The 27,853-nt window shown below is 41.2% G+C and overlaps 1 protein-coding gene across 1 annotated transcript in view; it reads left to right on the top strand.

The window, feature by feature from the left end:
- The window catches only part of LOC139764687 (uncharacterized), a 113,600-nt gene extending 87,022 nt beyond the window's left edge, over nucleotides 1-26,578 (top strand). The window contains exon 7 of the mRNA XM_071691571.1: nucleotides 25,744-26,578. Coding sequence (XP_071547672.1) covers nucleotides 25,744-25,846 — 103 coding nt within the window. The 3' untranslated portion in view covers nucleotides 25,847-26,578. The remainder of the gene's footprint in view (nucleotides 1-25,743) is intronic.
- Nucleotides 26,579-27,853: the final 1,275 nt, after the last annotated feature.

Genomic DNA, 27,853 nt, shown 5'->3' on the forward strand with positions numbered 1-27,853 from the left:
TTTGAGTGATTGGGGCCTGAACACGCAGGAGGGTGAAAGGCATGCAAGGAATAAAGTGAATTGGAATGATGTGGTATACCGGGGTCGATGTGCTGTCAGTGGATTCAGCCAGGGCATGTGAAGCATCTGGGGTAAACCATGGAAAGTTTTGTGGGGCCTGGATGTGGAAAGGGAGCTGAGGTTTTGGTGCATTATATATGACAGCGAGAGACTGAGTGTGAACGAATGTGGCCATTGTTGTCTTTTCCTAGCACTACCTCGCGCACATGCGGGGGGAGGGGGTTGTCATTTTATGTGTGGTGGGGTGGTGACGGGAAAGAATAAGGGCAGACAGTATGAATTATGTACATATGTATATAGGTATATGTCTGTGTGTGTGTATATATATGTATATGCTGAGATGTATAGGTATGTATATGTGCATGTGTGGACATGTATTTATATACATGTGTATGTGGGTGGGTTGGGCCTTTCTTTCATCTGTTTCCTTGCGTTACCTCACTAACGCGGGACACAGCAACAAAGTACAATAAATGATATAAAATAAAAATGAAATAAAAAAGATGTTTTGGAAGGAGGTAAATAAAGTGCATAAGACAAGGGAACAAATTGGAACATCAGTGAAGGGGACTAATGAGGAGGTGATAACAAGTAGTTGTGATGTGGGAAGGAGGAGTGAGTATAGTATTTTGAAGGTTTGTTGAATGTGTTTGATGATAGGGTGGCAGATATAGGGTGTTTTGGTCGAGGTGGTGTGCAAAGTGAGAGGGTTAGGAAGAATAATTTGGTAAACACAGAAGAGGTAGTAAAAGCTTTGTGGAAGATGAAAACTGGCAAGGCAGCAGGTTTGGATGGTATTGCAGTGGAATTTATTAAAAAAGGGGGTGACTGTATTGTTGACTGGTTGGTAAGGTTATTTAATGTATGTATGACTCATGGTGAGGTCCCTGATGATTGGTGAAATGCATGCATAGTGCCATTGTACAAAGGCAAAGGGGATAAAAGTGAGTGCTCAAGATACAGAGGTATATGTTTGTTGAGTACTCTTGGGAAATTATTTGGGAGGGTATTGATTGAGAGGGTTAAGGCATGTACAGAACATCAGATAGGGGAAGAGCAGTGTATTTTCTGAAGTGGTAGAGGATGTGTGGATCAGGTGTTTGCTTTGAAGAATGTATGTGAGAAATACTTAGAAAAGCAAATGGATTTGTATGTAGCATTTATGGATCTGGTGAAGGCATATGATAGAGTTGATAGAGATGCTCTGTGGAAGGTATTAAGAATATATGGTGTGGGAGGCAAGTTGTTAGAAGCAGTGAAAAGTTTTTATCGAGGATGTAAGGCATGTGTACGAGTAGGAAGAGAGGAAAGTGATTGGTTCTCAGTGAATGTCAGTTTGCGGCAGGGATGCGCGATGTCCCCATGTTTGTTTGACTTGTTTATGGATGGGGTTGGTAGGGAGGTAAATGCAAGAATTTTGGAGAGAGGGGTAAGTATGCAGTCTGTTGTGGATGAGAGAGCTTGGGAAGTGAGTCAGTTATTGTTCACTGATGATACAGTGCTGGTGGCTGATTCGGGTGAGAAACTGCAGAAGCTGGTGACTGAGTTTGGTAAAGTGTGTGAAAGAAGAAAGCTGAGAATAAATGTGAATAAGAGCAAGGTTATTAGGTACAGTAGGGTTGAGGGACAAGTCATTTGGGAGGTAAGTTTGAATGGAGAAAACCTGGAGGAAGTGAAGTGTTTTAGATATCTGGGAGTGGATTTGGCAGCTGATTGAACCATGGAAGTGGAAGTGAGTCATAGGGTGGGGAAAGGGGCAAAAGTTCTGGGAATGTTGAAAAATGTGTAGAAGGCGAGAACGTTATCTCAGAAAGCAAAAATGGGTGTTATATGGTTGCAAGGCGTGGGCTATAGATAGAGTTGTGCGGAGGAGGGTGGATGTGCTGGAAATGAGATATCTGAGGACAATATATGTTGTGAGGTGGTTTGATTGAGTAAGTAATGAAAGGGTAAGAGAGATGTGTGGTAATAAAAAGAGTGTGGTTGAGAGAGCAGAAGAGGGTGTTTTGAAGTGGTTTGGTCACATGGAGAGAATGAGTGAGGAGAGATTGACAAAGAGGATATATATGTCAGATGTAGAGGGAACGAGGAGAAGTGGGAGACCAAAATGTAGGTGGAAAGATGGAGTGAAAAAGATTTTGAGTGATTGGGGCCTGAAACATGCAGGAGGGTGAAAGGCGAGCAAGGAATAGAGTGAATTGGAACAATGTGGTATACCAGGGTCGATGTGCTGTCAATGGATTGAACCAGGGCATGTGAAGCTTAGGGGGTAAACCATAGAAAGTTCTGTGGGGTCTGGATGTGGAAAGGGAGCTGTGGTTTCGGTGCATTATACATGACAGCTAGAGACTGAGTATGAACGAATGTGGCCTTTGTTGTCTTTTCCTAGTGCTCCCTCATGCACATGCGGGGGGAGGGGGTTGTCATTTTATGTGTGGTTGAGTTGCGACGGGCATGAATAATGGCAGACAGTATGAATTACGTACATGTGTATATATGTATATGTCTGTGTGTGTATATATATGTATACGTTGAGATGTACAGGTGCATGTGTGGACATGTATGTATATACATGTGTATGTTGGTGGTTTGGGCCATTCTTTCGTATGTATCCTTGTGCTACCTCACTAACGTGGGAGACAGCAACAAACTATAATAAATATATGAATAATTACCTGCTTGCCTTTATCCATTCCTGTTGTTACCCTGCCCCAAAGGAAACAGCATCGCTGCCCCAACTTCAGCAAAGTAGCTCCAGGAAAACATAAAAAAGGCCACATTTATTCACACTCAGTCTCTGGCTGTCATGTGTAATGAGCTGAAACTGGAGCCTGTTTGTTATCCACAACCAGGCCACAGAGACCTATCCATGGTTTCTCCATGATAGGAGAAATATTTTGAAAAAAGCTTTTCAAATACGAGCACAGAAAGTGAAAGATTAGTGCTCAAGTGATCAGTTTTCCTCCAAAGATTTTGATTATCCAGTTTATATAAAATAAAATTACACTTGATATGAAGGGAAATGCTTTCATGTTTCCACACTTTCTTTCCTAGATGAGGTTTAAAAAGCCTCATGGACAGATATGTATGAACTGGGTACCCACAAGTTGGTGCAGTATAAGGAATGGATACTGCTCCTAGGTAAACAGTGTCAGTTACAAAGCACCATAATGGATTTATATGCTTTACTCAAATATCAACTTAGGGTCTTGAATATTGATGCAAGGAATTTGACTTTATGAAACTGACATCACAGTTGTAAACTTTTCAAGCAATTTTATTTCAGTCATGAGACACCTCTTCTTTTCACAGGATTGATGATTTTGATGTACCTACCTTCATCAGGAAATAGGTATGAGTGCCCACATACCATGCACTTAATACTGATTATTTCACCTCTAAATTAGTCATTCACCCAGACTTCCCCAACTATTTTTTTCCATGCTAATGTGCAGTTTTGTAATTCTTGTTTGATTCTGGCTTATCACCCTAAAGGCACACACCTCAGTCTCAGTATGAGGAGAACAAAGCTAAGTTTTTGAAATGACAGTAAATATATGCACAGATAATTAGCCAGGAAAAATCTCATCACGTTTTCATCCCAGTATTAATGCAGTATTTCATCTTTAATTTACAGCACAGATTATTCAATGCCACTGTTCACTCTTTATACTTGTAATCTCACTGTATGTGAATAGGAAGTACCTGCCAAGTAGAACCAGATAACCAAATTTCTTAACCATTTTTTTGTAGTATTCCCTAACTTTTTGTAGTCAAAGTAGCTGCATCTATTTGTTTATATATCTCTCTGTTTTCCATACTTCCTTTCCCAAGCAATTGGGATGGATCAATTGCATATACAAAAATTCTGTGAATGGGGGAAGGGAGGAAAGAGAGAAACCCTTTTGAACAAGAAGATGAATCTTCTAAGAACTAGTGATGAATGGAAAGTAAAGAGTGAAGAATATAAAGTCTGAATTAATGAAAATGATATTGTGAAAGAGATAAATAATGAACAGCAAATGTGAATTATATATATTATTTATTTATTTACTTAATTGCTGTTTCCCGTGTCAGCGAGGTAGCGTCAGGAAACGCACAAAGAATGGCCCAACCACTCATATACACATGTATATACATAAACACCCATACACACACATATACATACATATACATATCAACATATACATACACAGACATGTACATATTCATACTTGCTTGCCATCATCCATTCCTGTCACTACCCCGTCACACAGGAAATAGCACCCCACCCCCTTTCACCAAGGTAGCACCAAGAAAAGACACATTAAAAAAAGGCCACATTCGTTCACAGTCTCTAGCTGTCATGTGTAATGCACTAAAACCACAGTTCCCTATCCACATCTATCCACAGACCTTTCCATGGTTTACCCCAGACACTTCACATGCCCTGGTTCAGTCCCTTGACAGCATGTCGACACCAGTATGCCACATCATTCCAATTCACTCTATTCCTTCAGTTTCTCTCCATTCAAACTCACATCCAATTTAACCTATCCCTCTACCTTGGTAAACCTAATAATATTCCTTTATTCACATTTAATCTTTTCAACCTAATAATATTGCTTTATACATATAAAATCTTTTCAACTTCATCCATTCACACACACTTCCAAATTCAGTCACCAACATATGCATTTTCTCACTCAGATCTGAAACCAATGCTTTGTTCATCAGTAAACAATAACTGACTAACCTCCCATACATATATATATATGGGGAAGAGCAGTGTGGTTTCAGAAGTGGTAGAGGATGTGTGGATCAGGTGTTTGCTTTGAAGAATGTATGTGAGAAATACTTAGAAAAGCAAATGGATTTGTATGTAGCATTTATGGATCTGGAGAAGGCATATGATAGAGTTGATAGAGATGCTCTGTGGAAGGTATTAAGAATATATGGTGTGCGAGGCAAGTTGTTAGAAGCAGTGAAAAGTTTTTATCGAGGATGTAAGGCATGTGTACGTGTAGGAAGAGAGGAAAGTGATTGGTTCTCAGTGAATGTAGGTTTGCGGCAGGGGTGTGTGATGTCTCCATGGTTGTTTAATTTGTTTATGGATGGGGTTGTTAGGGAGGTAAATGCAAGAGTTTTGGAAAGAGGGGCAAGTATGAAGTCTGTTGGGGATGAGAGAGCTTGGGAAGTGAGTCAGTTGTTGTTCGCTGATGATACAGCGCTGGTGGCTGATTCATGTGAGAAACTGCAGAAGCTGGTGACTGAGTTTGGTAAAGTGTGTGAAAGAAGAAAGTTAAGAGTAAATGTGAATAAGAGCAAGGTTATTAGGTACAGTAGGGTTGAGGGTCAAGTCAATTGGGAGGTGAGTTTGAATGGAGAAAAACTGGAGGAAGTGAAGTGTTTTAGATATCTGGGAGTGGATCTGGCAGCGGATGGAACCATGGAAGCGGAAGTGGATCATAGGGTGGGGGAGGGGGCGAAAATTCTGGGGGCCTTGAAGAATGTGTGGAAGTCGAGAACATTATCTCGGAAAGCAAAAATGGGTATGTTTGAAGGAATAGTGGTTCCAACAATGTTGTATGGTTGCGAGGCGTGGGCTATGGATAGAGTTGTGCGCAGGAGGATGGATGTGCTGGAAATGAGATGTTTGAGGACAATGTGTGGTGTGAGGTGGTTTGATCGAGTGAGTAACGTAAGGGTAAGAGAGATGTGTGGAAATAAAAAGAGCGTGGTTGAGAGAGCAGAAGAGGGTGTTTTGAAGTGGTTTGGGTACATGGAGAGAATGAGTGAGGAAAGATTGACCAAGAGGATATATGTGTCGGAGGTGGAGGGGACGAGGAGAAAAGGGAGACCAAATTGGAGGTGGAAAGATGGAGTGAAAAAGGTTTTGTGTGATCGGGGCCTGAACATGCAGGAGGGTGGAAGGAGGGCAAGGAATAGAGTGGTTTGGAGCGATGTGGTATACCGGGGTTGACGTGCTGTCAGTGGATTGAATCAAGGCATGTGAAGCGTCTGGGGTAAACCATGGAAAGCTGTGTAGGTATGTATATTTGTGTGTGTGGACGTATGTATATACATGTGTATGGGGGGGGTTTGGGCCATTTCTTTCGTCTGTTTCCTTGCGTTACCTCGCAAACGCGGGAGACAGCGACAAAGTATGATAAAAAAAAAAAAATATATATATATATATATATATATATATATATATATATATATATATATATATATATATATATATATATATATATATATTTATATATATATATATATATATATATATATATATATATATATATATATATTTTTTTTTTTTTTTATACTTTGTCACTGTCTCCCGCGTTTGCGAGGTAGCGCAAGGAAACAGACGAAAGAAATGGCCCAACCCCCCCACACACATGCATATACACACGTCCACACACGCAAATACACATACCTACACAGCTTTCCATGGTTTACCCCAGACGCTTCACATGCCTTGATTCAATCCACTGACAGCACGTCAACCCCGGTATACCACATCGATCCAATTCACTCTATTCCTTGCCCTCCTTTCACCCTCCTGCATGTTCAGGCCCCAATCACACAAAATCTTTTTCACTCCATCTTTCCACCTCCAATTTGGTCTCCCTCTTCTCCTTGCTCCCTCCACCTCCGACACATATATCCTCTTGGTCAATCTTTCCTCACTCATCCTCTCCATGTGCCCAAACCACTTCAAAACACCCTCTTCTGCTCTCTCAACCACGCTCTTTTTATTTCCACACATCTCTCTTACCCTTACGTTACTACTCGATCAAACCACCTCACACCACACATTGTCCTCAAACATCTCATTTCCAGCACATCCATCCTCCTGCGCACAACTCTATCCATAGCCCACGCCTCGCAACCATACAACATTGTTGGAACCACTATTCCTTCAAACATACCCATTTTTGCTTTCCGAGATAATGTTCTCGACTTCCACACATTCTTCAAGGCCCCCAGAATTTTCGCCCCCTCCCCCACCCTATGATCCACTTCCGCTTCCATGGTTCCATCCGCTGCCAGATCCACTCCCAGATATCTAAAACACTTCACTTCCTCCAGTTTTTCTCCATTCAAACTCACCTCCCAATTGACTTGACCCTCAACCCTACTGTACCTAATAACCTTGCTCTTATTCACATTCACTCTCAACTTTCTTCTTCCACACACTTTACCAAACTCAGTCACCAGCTTCTGCAGTTTCTCACATGAATCAGCCACCAGCGCTGTATCATCAGCGAACAACAACTGACTCACTTCCCAAGCTCTCTCATCCCCAACAGACTTCATACTTGCCCCTCTTTCCAAAACTCTTGCATTTACCTCCCTAACAACCCCATCCATAAACAAATTAAACAACCATGGAGACATCACACACCCCTGTCGCAAACCTACATTCACTGAGAACCAATCACTTTCCTCTCTTCCTACACGTACACATGCCTTACATCCTCGATAAAAACTTTTCACTGCTTCTAACAACTTTCCTCCCACACCATATATTCTTAATACCTTCCACAGAGCATCTCTATCAACTCTATCATATGCCTTCTCCAGATCCATAAATGCTACATACAAATCCATTTGCTTTTCTAAGTATTTCTCACATACATTCTTCAAAGCAAACACCTGATCCACACATCCTCTACCACTTCTGAAACCACACTGCTCTTCCCCAATCTGATGCTCTGTACATGCCTTCACCCTCTCAATCAATACCCTCCCATATAATTTACCAGGAATACTCAACAAACTTATACCTCTGTAATTTGAGCACTCACTCTTATCCCCTTTGCCTTTGTACAATGGCACTATGCACGCATTCCGCCAATCCTCAGGCACCTCACCATGAGTCATACATACATTAAATAACCTTACCAACCAGTCAACAATACAGTCACCCCCTTTTTTGATAAATTCCACTGCAATACCATCCAAACCTGCTGCCTTGCCGGCTTTCATCTTCCGCAAAGCTTTCACTACCTCTTCTCTGTTTACCACATCATTTTCCCTAACCCACTCACTTTGCACACCACCTCGACCAAAACACCCTATATCTGCCACTCTATCATCAAACACATTCAACAAACCTTCAAAATACTCACTCCATCTCCTTCTCACATCACCACTACTTGTTATCACCTCCCCATTTGCGCCCTTCACTGAAGTTCCCATTTGCTCCCTTGTCTTACGCACTTTATTTACCTCCTTCCAGAACATCTTTTTATTCTCCCTAAAATTTAATGATACTCTCTCACCCCAACTCTCATTTGCCCTTTTTTTCACCTCTTGCACCTTTCTCTTGACCTCCTGTCTCTTTCTTTTATACTTCTCCCACTCAATTGCATTTTTTCCCTGCAAAAATCGTCCAAATGCCTCTCTCTTCTCTTTCACTAATACTCTTACTTCTTCATCCCACCACTCACTACCCTTTCTAATCAACCCACCTCCCACTCTTCTCATGCCACAAGCATCTTTTGTGCAATCCATCACTGATTCCCTTAATACATCCCATTCCTCCCCCACTCCCCTTGCTTCCATTGTTCTCACCTTTTTCCATTCTGTACTCAGTCTCTCCTGGTACTTCCTCACACAGGTCTCCTTCTCAAGCTCACTTACTCTCACCACCCTCTTCACCCCAACATTCACTCTTCTTTTCTGAAAACCCATACAAATCTTCACCTTAGCCTCCACAAGATAATGATCAGACATCCCTCCAGTTGCACCTCTCAGCACATTAACATCCAAAAGTCTCTCTTTCGCACGCCTGTCAATTAACACGTAATCCAATAACGCTCTCTGGCCATCTCTCCTACTTACATAAGTATACTTATGTATATCTCGCTTTTTAAACCAGGTATTCCCAATCATCAGTCCTTTTTCAGCACATAAATCTACAAGCTCTTCACCATTTCCATTTACAACACTGAACACCCCATGTATACCAATTATTCCCTCAACTGCCACATTACTCACCTTTGCATTCAAATCACCCATCACTATAACCCGGTCTCGTGCATCAAAACCACTAACACACTCATTCAGCTGCTCCCAAAACACTTGCCTCTCTTGATCTTTCTTCTCATGCCCAGGTGCATATGCACCAATAATCACCCACCTCTCTCCATCAACTTTCAGTTTTACCCATATTAATCGAGAATTTACTTTCTTACACTCTATCACATACTCCCACAACTCCTGTTTCAGGAGTATTGCTACTCCTTCCCTTGCTCTTGTCCTCTCACTAACCCCTGACTTTACTCCCCAGACATTCCCAAACCACTCTTCCCCTTTACCCTTGAGCTTCGTTTCACTCAGAGCCAAAACATCCAGGTTCCTTTCCTCAAACATACTACCTATCTCTCCTTTTTTCACATCTTGGTTACATCCACACACATTTAGGCACCCCACTCTGAGCCTTCGAAGAGGATGAGCACTCCCCGCGTGACTCCTTCTTCTGTTTCCCATTTTAGAAAGTTAATACAAGGAGGGGAGGATTTCTGGCCCCCCGCTCCCGTCCCCTCTAGTCGCTTTCTACGACACGCGAGGAATACGTGGGAAGTATTCTTTCACCCCTATCCCCAGGGATAATATACATATATATATACATATACACATACACACACATACACATACACACGCACATATACACACACACACACATACATATATATACATATGAAAAATGTAAGAAACAATTTAGAAAACTGAAACTTCTAGCTTGAAATGAATGAAAAAAAATGAATGTCACATAATGGTTCAACCTCTGGCTATGGAAAAAAGGAAATGTATAATTTATTTACACAAACGTCAATAGCAGTTCTCATCAGTTTAACCACTGTATCAATAAGCTTCAATGTCTAAGCTACATTTTTTCCAATTTCACTATTTTCCTTCACATTTTCAATTGTGTCTGAAGGTTCTACTTCAAGAGTGATTGTTTATAGATATTGTATATATATATATATATATATATATATATATTGTATATATTTATATATATTGTATATATATATATATATATATATATATATATATATATATATATATATATATATATATATATATATATATACCCTAGCCTAAGCCAAGTAACCAGTTTATCAACCAACAATGAGGGGAGGTTGAACAGTTGGATGGACTGTGGGCTAACTGTCCTGCTTAAGGTTCTATGGTTGACCATTGTATGTGCCATGGTCAGCAGTGCTAATCACTACACCACAGAGACCCATAATAGTAGAATTTTCCTTTTGTTGTGTTGCTGAATGTTTGTATTTGTAATGTAGCAATCATGTTAAATGTATAATGATAATATTACTACTGTTATGATTATTTTTCCAAAAGATTTGACAAATATGTTGGCTCCAGAGGGGTGTTATTTTGACATTATTAATTTTCTCTAATACCAATTTATGAAGATGTATTTGACCTATCATCCACCTTTGGGTTATATTGAAGTTGGGATACGTTGAGGTAGGATGGGGTGGGAAGCTGGGATACTACACCCTCTTGTTTGGAGTTTGGTAAGATTAACAGGTTTGACTATTTTAAGCCAACATTTACCTCTCAAGGTGGCAAGTGAGGGAAATTATAATTTCATCGTAAGAGATATTTAGTAATCTTTTATTATTTTATTTCATTATACTTCGTCACTGTCCCACGCGTTAGCAAGGTAGCACAAGGAAACAGACGAAAGGATGGCCCAACCCACCCAGATACACATGAATAAACATACACATACACACACAAAACATGTACATACCTATACATCTCAGCGTATACATATATATACATACACAGACATATACATATATACACATGAACATAATTCATGTGTGTGGACGTATGTATATACATGTGTATGGGGGTGGGTTGGGCCATTTCTTTCGTCTGTTTCCTTGCGCTACCTCGCAAACGCGGGAGACAGCGACAAAGCAAAAAAAAAAAAAAAAGAAAATAATTCATACTGTCTGCCCTTATTCATTCCCATTGCCACCTCGCCACACATGAAATGACAACCCCCTCCCCCCACATGTGCTTGAGGTAGCACTAGGAAAAGACAACAAAGGCCACATTAGTTCACTCTCAGTCTCTAGCTGTCATGTAATGCACCAAAACCACAGCTCCCTTTCCACATCCAGGCCCCACAAAACTTTCCATAGTTTACCCCAGATGCTTCACATGCCCTGGTTCAATCCATTGACAGCACGTCGACCCTGGTATACCACATCGTTCCAATTCACTCTATTCCTTGAACGCCTTTCACCCTCCTGCATGTTCAGGCCCCGATTACTCAAAATCCTTTACAATCCATCTTTCCACCTCCAATTTGGTCTCCCACTTCTCCTCATTCCCTCCACCTCTGACACATATATTCTTTTTGTCAATCTTTCCATACTCATTCTCTCCATGTGACCAAACCATTTCTAAGCACCCTTTTCTGCTCTCTCAACCCCACTCTTTTTATTACCACACATCTCTCTTACCCTTTCATTACTTACTCGATCAAACCACCTCACACAACATATTGTCCCCAAACATCTCATTTCCAGCACATCCACCCTCCTCCTCCTCACAACTCCATCTATAGCCCACGCGTCACAACCATATAACATTGTGTTGGAACCACTATTCCTTCAAACATACCCATTTTTGCTTTCCAAGATAACATTTTCAACTTCCACACATTTTTCAACTTTCGCCCCCTCCCCCACCCTATGATTTACTTCCACTTCCATGGTTCCATCTGCTGCCAAATCCACTCCCAGATATTTAAAACACTTCACCTCTCCAGTTTTTCTCCATTCAAAATTACCTCCCAATTGACCTGTACCTAATAACCTTGTCTTCTTCACATTTACTCTCACCTTTCTTCTATCACTCACTTTACCAAACTCAATCACCAGCTTCTGCAGTTTCTCACCCAAATCAGCCACCAGTGCTGTATCATCAGCGAACAACAACCAGCTCACTTCTCAAGCTCTCTTATCCACAACATACCCCACTTTCCAAAACTCTTGCATTCACCTCCCTAACAACCCCATCCATAAACAAATTAAACAACCATGGAGACATCACGCACCCCTGCCACAAATCAAGATTCACTAAGAGCCAATCACTTTCCTCTCTTCCTACACGGACACATGCCTTACATCCTCGATAAAAACTTTTCACTGCTTCGAACAACTTAGCTCCCACACCATACCTTCCACAGAGCATCTCTATCAACTCTATCATATGCCTTCTCCAGATCCATAAATGCTACATACATATCCATTTGCTTTCCTAAGTATTTCTAACATACATTCTTCAAAGCAAACACCTGATCCACACATCCTCTACCACTTCTGAAACCACACTGCTCTTCCCCAATCTGATGCTCTGTACATGCCTTTACCCTCTCAATCAATACCCTCCCATATAATTTCCCAGGAATACTCAACAAACTTATACCTCTGTAATTTGAGCACTCACTCTTATCTCCTTTGCCTTTCTACAATGACACTATGCAAGCATTCCACCAGTCCTCAGGCACCTCACCATGAGTCATACATACATTGAATAACCTTACCAGCCAGTCAACAATACAGTCACCACCTTTTTTAATATATTCCACTACAATACCATCCAAATCCACTGCCTTGCCAGCTTTCATCTTCCGCAAAGCTTTTACTACCTCTTCTCTCTTTACCAAAACATTCTCCCTAGACCTCTCACTATGCACACCACCTTGACCAAAACACCCTATATCTGCCACTCTATCATCAAACACATTCAACAAACCTTCAAAATACTTACTCCATCTCCTTCTCACATCACCACTACCTGTTATCACCTCCCCATTAGCCCCTTCACTGATGTTTCCATTTGTTCCCTTGTCTTATGCACTTTATTTACCTCCTTCCAAAACATGTTTTTATTATTCATATTTTATTATACTTTGTCACTGTCTCCCGCGTTAGCGAGGTAGCACAAGGAAACAGACGAAAGAAAGACCCAACCCACCCACATATACATGTGTATACATACACGTCCACACATGCACATATATATATATATATATATATATATATATATATATATATATATATATATATATATATATGGATCTGGAGAAGGCATATGATAGAGTTGATAGAGATGCTCTGTGGAAGGTATTAAGAATATATGGTGTGGGAGGAAAGTTGTTAGAAGCAGTGAAAAGTTTTTATCGAGGATGTAAGGCATGCGTACGTGTAGGAAGAGAGGAAAGTGATTGGTTCTCAGTGAATGTAGGTTTGCGGCAGGGGTGTGTGATGTCTCCATGGTTGTTTAATTTGTTTATGGATGGGGTTGTTAGGGAGGTAAATGCAAGAGTTTTGGAAAGAGGGGCAAGTATGAAGTCTGTTGGGGATGAGAGAGCTTGGGAAGTGAGTCAGTTGTTGTTCGCTGATGATACAGCGCTGGTGGCTGATTCATGTGAGAAACTGCAGAAGCTGGTGACTGAGTTTGGTAAAGTGTGTGAAGAAGAAAGTTAAGAGTAAATGTGAATAAGAGCAAGGTTATTAGGTACAGTAGGGTTGAGGGTCAAGTCAATTGGGAGGTGAGTTTGAATGGAGAAAAACTGGAGGAAGTGAAGTGTTTTAGATATCTGGGAGTGGATCTGGCAGCGGATGGAACCATGGAAGCGGAAGTGGATCATAGGGTGGGGGAGGGGGCGAAAATTCTGGGGGCCTTGAAGAATGTGTGGAAGTCGAGAACATTATCTCGGAAAGCAAAAATGGGTATGTTTGAAGGAATAGTGGTTCCAACAATGTTGTATGGTTGCGAGGCGTGGGCTATGGATAGAGTTGTGCGCAGGAGGATGGATGTGCTGGAAATGAGATGTTTGAGGACAATGTGTGGTGTGAGGTGGTTTGATCGAGTGAGTAACGTAAGGGTAAGAGAGATGTGTGGAAATAAAAAGAGCGTGGTTGAGAGAGCAGAAGAGGGTGTTTTGAAGTGGTTTGGGCACATGGAGAGGATGAGTGAGGAAAGATTGACCAAGAGGATATATGTGTCGGAGGTGGAGGGAGCAAGGAGAAGAGGGAGACCAAATTGGAGGTGGAAAGATGGAGTGAAAAAGATTTTGTGTGATCGGGGCCTGAACATGCAGGAGGGTGAAAGGAGGGCAAGGAATAGAGTGAATTGGAGCGATGTGGTATACCGGGGTTGACGTGCTGTCAGTGGATTGAAACAAGGCATGTGAAGCGTCTGGGGTAAACCATGGAAAGCTGTGTAGGTATGTATATTTGCGTGTCTGGACGTGTGTATGTACATGTGTATGGGGGGGGGGGGTTGGGCCATTTCTTTCAGTCTGTTTCCTTGCGCTACCTCGCAAACGCGGGAGACAGCGACAAAGTACAAAAAAAAAAAAAAAAAAAAAAAAATATATATATATATATATATATATATATATATATATATATATATATATATATATATATATATATATATATATACCTGTACATCTCAACGTATACCTATATATACACACACAGACATACATAAATACACATGTGCATAATTCATACTATCTCCCCTTATTCATTCCCATCGCCACCCGCCACACATGAAATGAAAAACCCCTCTCCCCGCATGTGCGTGAGGTAACGCTAGGAAAAGACAACAAAGGCCACATTCGTTCACACTCAGTCTCTAGCTGTCATGTATAATGCACCAAAACCACAGCTCCCTTTCCACATGCAGGCCCCACAAAACTTTCCATGGTTTACCCCAGACGCTTCACATGCCCTGGTTCAATCCATTGACAGCACATCGACCCCGGTATACCACATCATTCCAATTCACTCTATTCCTCGCACGCCTTTCACCCTCCTGCATGTTCAGGCCCCAATCACTCAAAATCTTTTTCGTTCCATCTTTCCACCTCCAATTTGGTCTCCCACTTCTCCTCGTTCCCTCCACCTCTGACACATATATCCTCTCTGTCAATCTTTCCTCATTCATTCTCCCCATGTGACCTAAAACACCCTCTTCTGCTCTCTCAACCACACTCTTTATTACCACACATCTCTCTTACCCTTTCATTACTTACTCTATCAAACCACCTCATACCACATATTGTCCTCAAACATCTCATTTCTAGCACATCCATTCTCCTCCGCACAGCTCTATCTATAGTCCACACCTCGCAACCATGTAAAATTGTTGGAACCTATTTTTGCTTTCCAAGATAACGTTCTCGACTTCCACACATTTTTCAATGCTCCCAGAACTTTTGCCCCCTCCCCTACCTTATGATTCACTTCTGCTTCCATGGTTCCATCCGCTGCCAAATCCACTCCCAGATATCTAAAACACTTCACTTCCTCCAGTTTTTCTCCATTCAAACTTACCTCCCCATTGACTTGTCCCTCTACCCTACTGTACCTAATAACCTTGCTCTTATTCTTTTTTACTCTCAGCTTTCTTCATTCACACACTTTACCATATTCAGTCACCAGCTTCTGCAGTTTCTCACCCGAATCACCCACCAGCACTGTATCATCAGCAAACAACAACTGACTCACTTCCCAAGCTCTCATCCACAACAGACTGCATACTTGCCCCTCTCTCCATAACTCTTGCATTCACCTCCCTAACAACCCCATCCATAAACAAATTAAACAACCATGGGGACATCACGCACCCCTGCTGCAAACCAACATTCATTGAGAATCAATCACTTTCCTCTCTTCCTACAGATACACATGCCTTACATCCTCGATAAAAACTTTTCACTGCTTCTAACAACTTGCCTCCCACACCATATATTCTTAATACCTTCCACAGAGCATCTCTATCAACTCTATCATATGCCTTCTCCAGATTCATAAATGCTACATACAAATCCATTTGCTTTTCTAAGTATTTCTCACATACATTTTTCCTTCCAGAACATCTTTTTTTTCTCCCTAAAATTTAATGATACTCTCTCACCCCAACTCTCATTTGCCCTCTTTTTTGCCTCTTGCCCCTTTCTCTTGACCTCCTACCTCTTTCTTTTATACATCTCCCAGTCATTTGCATTATTTCCCTGCAAAAATTGTCCAAATGCTTCTCTCATCTCTTTCACTAATAATCTTATTTCTTCATCCCACCACTCACTACCCTTTATAATCTCTCTTTCGCGCGCCTATCAGTTAACACATAATCCAATAACGCTCTCTGGCCATCACTCCTACTTACATACGTATACTTATGTATATGTCTCTTTTTAAACCAGGTATTCCCAATAACCAGTCCTTTTTCAAAACATAAACCAACAAGTTCTTCACCATTTCCATTTACAACACTGAACACCCTATGTACACTAATTATTCCCTCAACTGCCATATCACTCACCTTTGCATTCAAATCACCCATCACTATAACCCGGTCTCGTGCATCAAAACCACTAACACACTCACTCACCTGCTCCCAAAACACTTGCCCCTCATGATCTTTCTTCTCATGCCCAGGTGCATATGCACCAATAATCACCCATCTCTCTCCATCCACTTTCAGTTTTACCCATATCAATCTAGAGTTTACTTTCTCACACTGTATCACATACTCCCACCACTCCTGTTTCAGGAGTACTGCTACTCCTTCCCTTGCTCTTGTCCTCTCACTAACCCCTGACTTTACTCCCAAGACATTCCTAAACCACTCTTCCCCTTTACTCTTGAGCTTCGTTTCACTCAGAGCCAAAACATCCAGGCTCCTTTCCTCAAGCATACTACCTATCTCTCCTTTTTTCTCATCTTGGTTACATCCATACACATTTAGACACCCCAATATGAACCTTCAAGGAGAGTGAGCACTCCTCGCATGACTCCTTCTTCTGTTTCCCCATTTAGAAAGTTAGAATACAAGGAGGGGAAGGTTTCTAGCCCCCGTTCCCGTCCCCTTTAGTCGCCTTCTACGACACGTGAGGAAATAAATGAAACTAAACTAAGTTGGCATAATACAGTTTGACCCACTGGTACCAATATATATTTTTTTTATTTTTATTATACTTTGTTACTGTCTCCCGCGTTAGCGAGGTGGTGCAATGAAACAGACGAAATAATGGCCCAACCCACCCATATACACATGCATAAACAAAAACACCCACACACTCACATATACATACATACACATATATGTACATACACAGACATATACATGTATACACATGTACATATTTATACATGCTGCCTTCATCCATTCCCACCGCCACCCCGCCACACATGAAATGGCACCCCCTCCCCCCGCGTATGCATGAGTTACCGCTAGGAAAAGACAACAAAGGCTACATTCATTCATGCTCAGTCTCTAGCTGTCATGTGTAATGTACCGAAACCACAGCTCCCTTTCCACATCCAGGCCCCACAAAACTTTCCATGGTTTACTCCAGATGCTTCACATGCCCTGGTTCAATCCATTGACAGCACATCGACCCTGGTATACCACATTGTTCCAATTCACTCTATTCCTTGCACACCTTTCACCCTCTTGCATGTTCAGGACCTAATAACTCAAAATCTTTTTCACTTCATCCTTCCACCTCCAGTTTGGTCTTCCACTTCTCCTCAATTCCCTCCACCTCTGACACATATATCCTCTTTGCCAATCTTTCCTCACTCATTCTCTCCATGTTACCAAAACATTTCAATACACCCTCTTCTGCTCTCTTTAACCATACTCTTTTTATTACCACACCTCTCTCTTACCCCTTTCATTACTTACTTGACCAAACCACCTCACAACACATATTGTCCTCAAACATCTCATTTCCAACACATCCACCCTCCTCTGCACAATCCTAACTATAGACCATGCCTTACAACCATATAACATTGTTGGAACCACTATCCTTCAAACATATCCATTTTTTCTCTCTGAGATAACGTCCTCGCCTTCCACACATTCTTCAACACTCCCAGAACCTTTGCCCCCTCCCCCGCCCTTGACTCACTCCCGCTTCCATGGTTCCATTCACTGCCAAATCCACTCCCAGATATCTAAAACACTTCACTTCTTCCAGTATTCTTCATTCAAACACCTCCCAATTTACTTGTCTCTGAACCCTACTGAACCTAATAACCTTCCTCTATTCACTCTCAGCTTTCTTCTTTTCACACACTTTACCAAATTCAGTCTCCAAGTTCTGCAGTTTCGCAGCTGAATCAGCCACCAGCATTGTACCACAGCGAACAACAACTGACTCACTTCCTAAGCCCTCTCATCCACGACAGACTGCATACTTGCCCCTCTCTCCAAAACTCATGCATTCACCTCTCTAGCAACCCCATCCATAAACAAATTAAACGACCATGGAGACATCACGCACCCCTGCCACAAACCAACATTCACTGGGAACCAATCACTTTCCTCTCTTCCTACTCGTACACATGCCTTACATCGTCAATAAAAACTTTGCTTCTAGCAACTTACCTCCCACACCATATACTCTTAATACCTTCCACAGAGCATCTCTATCAACTCTGTCATATGCCTTCTCCAGATCCATAAATGCTACATACAAATCCACCTGTTTTTCTAAGTATTTCTCTCACATTCTTCAAAGAAAACACCTGATCCACACATCCTCTACCACTTCTGAAACTACACTGCTCTTCCCCAGTCTGATGCTCTGTACATGCCTTCACCCTTTCAATCAATATCATCCCATATAATTTACCAGGAATACTCAACAAACGTATACCTCTGTAATTTGAACACTCACCTTTATCCCCTTTGCCTTTGTACAGTGGCACTATGCAAGCATTCTGCCAATCCTCAGGCACTTCATCATGAACCATACATACATTGAATATCCTTACCAACCAGTCAGCAACACAGTCACCCCCCTTTTTAATAAATTCCACAGCAATACCATCCAAATCCACCGCCTTGCTGGCTTTCATCTTCCGCAAAGCTTTCAGAACCTCTTCTCTGTTTACCAATTCTTTCTCCCTGACCCTCTCACTTCGCACACCACTTCGACCAAAACACCCTATATCTGCCACTCTATCATCTAACACATTCAACAAGCCTTCAAAATCCTCACTCCATCCCTCTCTCACTTTACCACTACTTGATATTACCTCCCCATTTGCCCCCTTCACCGATGTCCCCATTTGTTCTTGTATGTATATATCTTATGCACTTTATTTACCTCCTTCCAAAACATCTTTGTTTTTTTTTTTTATTATTTTGCTTTGTCGCTGTCTCCCGCGTTTGCGAGGTAGCGCAAGGAAACAGATGAAAGAAATGGCCCAACCCACCCCCATACACATGTATATACATACACGTCCAGACACGCAAATATACATACCTATACATCTCAATGTACACATATATATACACACACAGACACATACATATATACCCATGCACACAATTCACACTGTCTGCCTTTATTCATTCCCATCGCCACCTCGCCACACATGGAATACCATCCCCCTCCGCCCTCATGTGTGCGGGGTAGCGCTAGGAAAAGACAACAAAGGCCTCATTCATTCACACTTAGTCTCTAGCGGTCATGCAATAATGCTCGAAACCACAGCTCCCTTTCCACATCCAGGCCCCACACAGCTTTCCATGGTTTAACCCAGACGCTTCACATGCCCTGATTCAATCCACTGACAGCACATCAACCCCGGTATACCACATCGATCCAGTTCACTCTATTCATTGCCCGCCTTTCACCCTCCTGCATGTTCAGGCCCCGATCACTCAAAATCTTTTTCACTCCATCTTTCCACCTCCAATTTGGTCTCCCACTTCTCCTCGTTCCCTCCACCTCCGACACATATATCTCTTGGTCAATCTTTCCTCACTCATTCTCTCCATGTGCCCAAAGCATTTCAAAACACCCTCTTCTGCTCTCTCAACCACGCTCTTTTTATTTCCACATATCTCTCTTACCCATACATTACTTACTCGATCAAATCACCTCACACCACACATTGTCCTCAAACATCTCATTTCCAGCACATCCACCGTCCTGTGCACAACTCTATCCATAGCCCACGCCTCGCAACCATACAACATTGTTGGAACCACTATTCCTTCAAACATACCCATTTTTGCTTTCTGAGATAATGTTCTCGACTTCCACACATTCTTCAAGGCTCCCAGGATTTTTGCCCCCTCCCCCACCCTATGATTCACTTCCGCTTCCATGGTTCCATCCACTGCCAGATCCCCTCCCAGATATCTAAAACACTTTACTTCCTCCAGTTTTTCTCCATTCAAACTTACCTCCCAATTAACTTGACCCTCAACCCTACTGATCCTCATAACCTTGCTCTTATTCACATTTACTCTTAATTTCCTTCTTTCACGCACTTAACCAAATTCAGTCACCAGCTTCTGCAGTTTCTCACATGAATCAGCCACCAGCGCTTTATCATCAGTGAACAACAACTGACTCATTTCCCAAGCTCTCTCATCCACAACAGACTTCATTCTTGCCCCTCTTTCCAAAATTCTTGCATTCACCTCCCTAACAACCCCATCCATAAACAAATTAAACAACCATGGAGACATCACACACCCCTGCCGCTAACCTACATTCACTGAGAACCAATCACTTTCCTCTCTTCCTACACGTACACATGCCTTACATCCTCAATAAAAACTTTTCACTGCTTCTAACAACTTGCCACCCACACCATATATTCTTAATACCTTCCACAGAGCATCTCTATCAACTCTATCATATGCCTTCTCCAGATCCATGAATGCTACATACAAATCCATTTGCTTTTCTAAGTATTTCTCACATACATTCTTCAAAGCAAACACCTGATCCACACATCCTTTACCACTTCTGAAACCACACTGCTCTTCCCCAATCTGATGCTCTGTACATTCCTTCACCCTCTCAATCAACACCCTCCCATATAATTTACCAGGAATACTCAACAAACTTATACCTCTGTAATTTGAGCACTCACTCTTATCCCCTTTGCCTTTGTACAATGGCACTATGCACGCATTCCGCCAATCCTCAGGCACCTCACCATGAGTCATACATACATTAAATAACCTTACCAACCACTCAACAATACAGTCACCCCCTTTTTTAATAAATTCCACTGCAGTACCATCCAAACTAGCTGCCTTGCCGGCTTTCATCTTCCACAAAGCTTTTACTACCTCTTCTCTGTTTACCAAATCATTTTCCCCAACCCTCTCATTTTGCACACCACCTCGACCAAGACACCCTATATCTGCCACTCTATCATCAAACACATTCAACAAACCTTCAAAATACTCACTCCATCTCCTTCTCACATCACCACTACTTGTTATCACCTCCCCATTTGTGCCCTTCACTGAAGTTCCTATTTGCTCCCTTGTCTTACGCACTTTATTTACCTCCTTCCAGAACATCTTTTTATTCTCCCTAAAATTTAATGATACTCTCTCATCCCAACTCTCATTTGCCCTCTTTTTCACCTCTTGCACCTTTCTCTTCACCTCCTGTCTCTTTCTTTTATACATCTCCCACTCAATTACATTTTTTCCCTGCAAAAATCGTCCAAATGACTCTCTCTTCTCTTTCACTAGTAATCTTACTTCTTCATCCCACCACTCACTACCCTTTCTAATCAACCCACCTCCCACGCTTCTCATGCCACAAGCATCTTTTGCGCAATCCATCACTGATTCCCTAAATACATCCCATTCCTCCCCCACTCCCCTTACTTCCATTGCTCTCACCTTTTTCCATTCTGTACTCAGTCTCTCCTGGTACTTCCTCACACAAGTGTCCTTCCCACGCTCACTTACTCTCACCACCCTCTTCACCCCAAAATTCACTCTTCTTTTCTGAAAACCCATACAAATCTTCACCTTAGCCTACACAACATAATGATCAGACATCCCTCCAGTTGCACCTCTCAGCACATTTACATTCAAAAGTCTCTCTTTCGCACGCCTGTCAATTAACATGTAATCCAATAACGCTCTCTGGCCATCTCTCCTACTTACATACGTATACTTATGTATATCTCGTTTTTTAAACCAGGTATTCCCAATCAGGTATTCCTCGCAAACGCGGGAGACAGCGACAAAGTATAAAAAAAAAAAAAAAAAAAAAATTCCCAATCACCAGTCCTTTTTCAGCACATAAATCTACAAGCTCTTCACCATTTCCATTTACAACACTGAACACCCCATGTATACCAATTATTCCCTCAACTGCCACATTACTCACCTTTGCATTCAAATCACCCATCACTATAACCCGGTCGCGTGCATCAAAACCACTAACACACTCATTCAGCTGCTCCCAAAACACTTGCCTCTCATGATCTTTCTTCTCATGCCCAGGTGCATATGCACCAATAATCACCCATCTCTCTCCATCAACTTTCAGTTTTACCCATATTAATCGAGAATTTACTTTCTTACATTCTATCACATACTCCCACAACTCCTGTTTCAGGAGTACTGCTACTCCTTCCCTTGCTCTTGTCCTCTCACTAACCCCTGACTTTACTCCCAAGACATTCCCAAACCACTCCTCCCCTTTACCCTTGAGCTTCGTTTCACTCAGAGCCAAAACATCCAGGTTCCTTTCCTCAAACATACTACCTATCTCTCCTTTTTTCACATCTTGGTTACATCCACACACATTTTGACACCCCACTCTGAGTCTACGAGGAGGATGAGCACTCCCCGCGTGACTCCTTCTGTTTCCCATTTTTTAGAAAGTTAAAAATACAGGGAGGGGAGGATTTCTGGGCCCCCGCTCCCGTCCCCTCTAGTCGCCTTCTACGACGCATGAGGAATGCGTGGGAAGTATTCTTTCACCCCTGTCCCCAGGGATATAAACATCTTTATATTCTCCCTAAAATTTAATGATACTCTCTCACCCCAACTCTCATTTGCCCTCTTTTTCACCCCTTGCACCTTTCTCTTGACCTCTTGCCTCTTTCTTTTATACATCTCCCAGTCATTTGCACTATTTCCCAGCAAAAATCATCCAAAATGCCTCTCTTCTCTTTCACTAACAATCTCACTTCTTCATCCCACCACTCACTACCCTTTTTAATCTACCCACCTCCCACTTTTCTCATGCCACAAGTATCTTTTGCACAAGCCATCACTTCATCCCTAAATACATCCCATTCCTCCCCCACTCGCCTTACGTCATTTGCCCTCACCCTTCTCCATTCTGTACTCAATCTTTCCTGGTACTTCCTCACACAAGTCTCCTTTCCAAGCTCATTTACTCTCACCACTCTCTTCACCCCAACATTCTCTCTTCTTTTCTGAAAACCTCTACATATCTTCACTTTCGCCTCCACAAGATAATGATCAAACATCCCTCCAGTTGCCCCTCTCAGCACATTAACATTCAAAAGTCTCTTTCAAGTGCCTGTCTATTAACACGTAATCCAATAACTCTCTCTGGCCATCTCTCCTACTTACATACGTATACTTATGTATATTTCTCTTTTTAATTCAGGTATTTCTAATCACCAGTCCTTTTTCAGCACACAAAGCTACAAGCTCTTCACCATTTCTGTTTACGACACTGAACACACCATGTACACCAATTATACCCTCAACTACCACATTACTCACCTTTTCATTGAAATCACCCATCACTATAACCCAGTCTCATGCATCAAAGCTGCCAACACTCTCACTCAACTGCTCCCAAAACATTTGCCTCTCATGGTCTTTCTTTTCATGACCAGGTGCATAGGCACCAATTATCAACCATCTCTCTCCATCCACTTTCAGTTTTACCCATATCAATCTAGAGTTTACTTTCTTACACTCTATCACATACTCCCACAACTCCTGCTTCTTGAGTAGTGCTACTCCTTCCTTTGCTCTTGTCGTCTCATCAACCCCTGACTTTACTCCCAAGACATTCCCAAACCACTCTTCCCCTTTACCCTTGAGCTTCGTTTCACTGAGCCAAAACATCCAGGTTCCTTTCCTCAAACCTATCTCTTTTTTCTCATCTTGGTTACATCCACACACATTTAGACACCCCAATCTGAGCCTTTGAGGAGGATGGGCACTCCACATGACTCCTTCTTCTGTTTCCCCTTTTAGAAAGTTAGAATACAGCTAGGGGAGGGTTTCAAGCCCCCCCCTGTTCCCGTCCCCTTTAGTCGCCTTCTACGACACGCGGGGAATGTGTGGGAAGTATTCTTTCTCCCCTATCCCCAGGGATAGATATGTTAACAAAATGAATACTGGAAAAATACGACCCAATACAGGTTGAGTATCCCTTATCAGAAATGCTGGAACAAGAGTGTTGCGGATTATGGATTTTTTCAGATTTTAGATTTTTTGCATCTACAAAATGGGATATGTAGAAAAGTGGATGATATGGAAACAAGTGGATTAGAGCTGAGATATACCTCAATGTTTTGACCATTCAACGGTCTTCTTCCAGAGATACTGATTCTAGCATTCAGTGGGACTGTGTTCCCAGCAAGTGATGGTTACCCATTCGGGCACTTTGACATGCCACTCTCTGATTTGATCGCATGTCTTACTCCCTTCACCTGTTCACAGCAATCTCTGCTGTCTAATGTGACCAGCAGATGAACACAGATCTTGTGTTAATGTTGTTCTCAATCCCTTCCTTTAGGTAAGCTCTCACTATCAGTAAATGATTTGTCACCTGCCTGTAGTTGCCTTGGCGTCAACTGTTTAGTGATACGGTGTGAGAAACTTACCTAGAGGAAGGGATTAAGAACAACGTTAAATTAAGGTCTGGGTTCATCTGCTGGTCACTCCAGGCAGTGGAGATTGCTGTGAACGGGTGAAGGCAATACAAGTGATCCAATCAGAGAGCAACACACCAAGGCGTCTTACCGGGTGACCATCACTTGCTGATGAATATGGTCTCACTGAATGTTAGAATCAGTATCACCTGAGGAAGACCGTTGGATGGTCAAAACGTTGAGATGTGTCTCAGCTCTAACCTGTTTGTTTCCATACCATCCTCTTTTTCACATCTGTCATGATGGATGATAGATAATCCATTTATTTTTCATATACGACTTATACAAATAGCCTGAAGGTAGTATTTTTGATAATTTTGTGCCCGAAACAAAGTTTGTGTAATACTGTACATACCATCAGAAAGCTCAGGTGTCACAACGTCAGCCACCCATGTGGACAATCTGTGGTTGTTTGGCATCACCTTCATTCCTGACTCTGAATTTATATGCTATTGATAAACAATCACTTTTTTTTTTTTACATTTATTCACACACAGAAGAGAATAAGCAAAAAAAAAAAAAAAAAAGCAGTGAGTAATGCATGTAGGTCTGGCGGTGATGATGGTTTGTAACAAACTGGTGCCAAAAAAGCATCAGAGCTCAGCATGGGCAAGTGAAATCATGTGGAATTTTCCACAAGTAACATCATGTCACTGCTTAGTTTTGGATTTTGGAGCATTTCGGATTAGGGATGCTCAACCTGTAATAGGGCATTTCACATAGAAAAAGTAATTCCCCATAAATTCCATTATACTGGGGTTTACTCACTTGAATCGTACAACATTTATGACTAAATATGTCTTTTAAAAGGTGTAGAATTAACTATTAAAGTTATTTCAATTAATTACAAATTAGGAACTTCTCTTATACATTACCATGTTATAATTTAAGTGAATTCTCTTTTGTCTTACAGTAATCCAGATTTTGACATTACATCTCGTGTGAAGAATATTACTGGAAAGCCAGCTATGACTTCCCCTAGACGTACAGCATTTACCCCAGTGCTACACTTCTAAGCAAAAGCACACTCAATAGCCAACAGCATTCATTTCTGGTTTGAAATTTGAAGAGAGAAATGTTTAAGATTCTTCTAGTGATATAGTTAAGTCATCTTCATTAGCTCATGATGTGAAATTTGAAGAGAGAATGGTTTAAGAATCTTTTAGTGACTTATTTAAGATTGAAGGATTTCTTTAATAATCCTGTTTAATCTTTTGTGGCACAAAATATTGTTTTGTAGCCAACTGATTCTCAAAACTGATCTGTATCTTGCATTCTGGAAAATATCCAGGCTTATAATGAAGGAACATACATTTTAAGGCCATTTCATCACCTAGGATTACTTTATATATATATATATATGTATATATATATATATATATATATATATATATATATATATATATATATATATATAATATATATATATATGTATAATGACCAACATGGCATAGGTTTATAACATGCCCAATGAAGGCCATCTCAGGTGAAAAAAAATGTTATGTAGAAAGAATGTAGAAATTAATCAGAGGTCTGCACGTGTTTGTAGACCTGACTTAAGGGAAGAATGGCTATGTAAAGAAGGAATGACAAAAGAAGGAAGAGAATTCCATTGCTGAGATGTGCAAGGGATGAAGGAGGCATTATAGCAGCCATGTAAATAGAATGTTTAGGTGAGTCAATTGTCAAAAATTACTCCTTTTGATAGGTGTAAGATGTAATTCTTCAAATATATAACAAATAAGAAGGATGATTGTTTTGAATCTGACCTCCTCCTGGTGTATAATGTAGATTTTAGTCTTAAAAGGACTTGGGCATGAAAATTTTATGCATACAATAATCATTTGATTAGTAAAGCAGAATGGCAACTTTTCCCTAAAACTGTCTGCATTGGTTTTTAAACAATCCAAAATGCCAAATTTACCTAAGTGGTTTTAAAATAATATCCTTAAATCCAAGGTCGAATATGTCACAAACAAGAATTTGTTCATACCTGATCACCATTTTCAGCATTAGTAAGGTAGCGCCAGGAAAAGACAGAGAAAAACCGAGTCCAGTCACACCCATGTTAAGTGTACTTCACCAAAACCACGGCCCCCTATCCACAACCAAGCCCAACAAACCTTTCCATGGCTTACCCCGGATGCTTCACATGCCCTGGTTCATTCCATTGACGGCACATCAATTAGATAAATATATGTATTTATTCATTAATCTTTTTATTTTTCAAGTTTACCTTTTCCTAGAAACACTAAATCTATTTATGTCAAAAGGGGTCTGTTGCCTTTAAAGGCAGATCACCTTATGGTTTTATCCTAATTGGAACTAACAAAGGTGTTAGAAATCCTACACTCGGTTTACTATAGGTGACTGGAGACAAATTCTTTGTATTCAAGCTATTAATAGAGATTAACTTAATATATTGTTGATAGTCTTTACTTTGAAAGACTCTTTAATGTGTTAGACAACAGAGTGGTGGACATGGTACATTTTGGAGAGGGTATCCACAGGAGTAAAAGTTGGTAAAAAAGTTGGTAAAAAGAGAGGGAGTAGTGAAAAACTTGCATAGGAAGAAGTGTGGCAAAGCTGCTGGAGTATTTCTCAACAAAAGGGGTGACAGTGTTGTCAATTGATTCAGCAAGCTATTCAACATTTGCATGCTTAAGGTGAGGAAAGAAACACCAGAAGCTGGTGACAGTTTGAGTTTAGAAAATGTGTGAAAGGAAAAAAGTATATTGAGAGAAAATGTATGCAAAAGTAAGGTGATGAAGTGCAGCGGGCAGATGAGAGAGGAAGGTTTGAGAGCACAGTACATCTGAATTTTAAGAAGTAGAATCCTTTAGATACAGGTTGAGTATCTCTTATCCGAAATGCCTGGGACCAGAGTCTTTTAGATTTTGGATTTTTTCGGATTTTGAAACATTTGCATATACATAATGAGTTTTGAAAAACAGGATGGTATGGAAACAAACAGGTTGGAGATGGAACATACATCAATATTTCAACTGTTTAATGGTCTTTTG

This window comes from Panulirus ornatus, chromosome 50 (assembly GCF_036320965.1).
Source record: "Panulirus ornatus isolate Po-2019 chromosome 50, ASM3632096v1, whole genome shotgun sequence".
Lineage (NCBI taxonomy): Eukaryota > Metazoa > Arthropoda > Malacostraca > Decapoda > Palinuridae > Panulirus > Panulirus ornatus.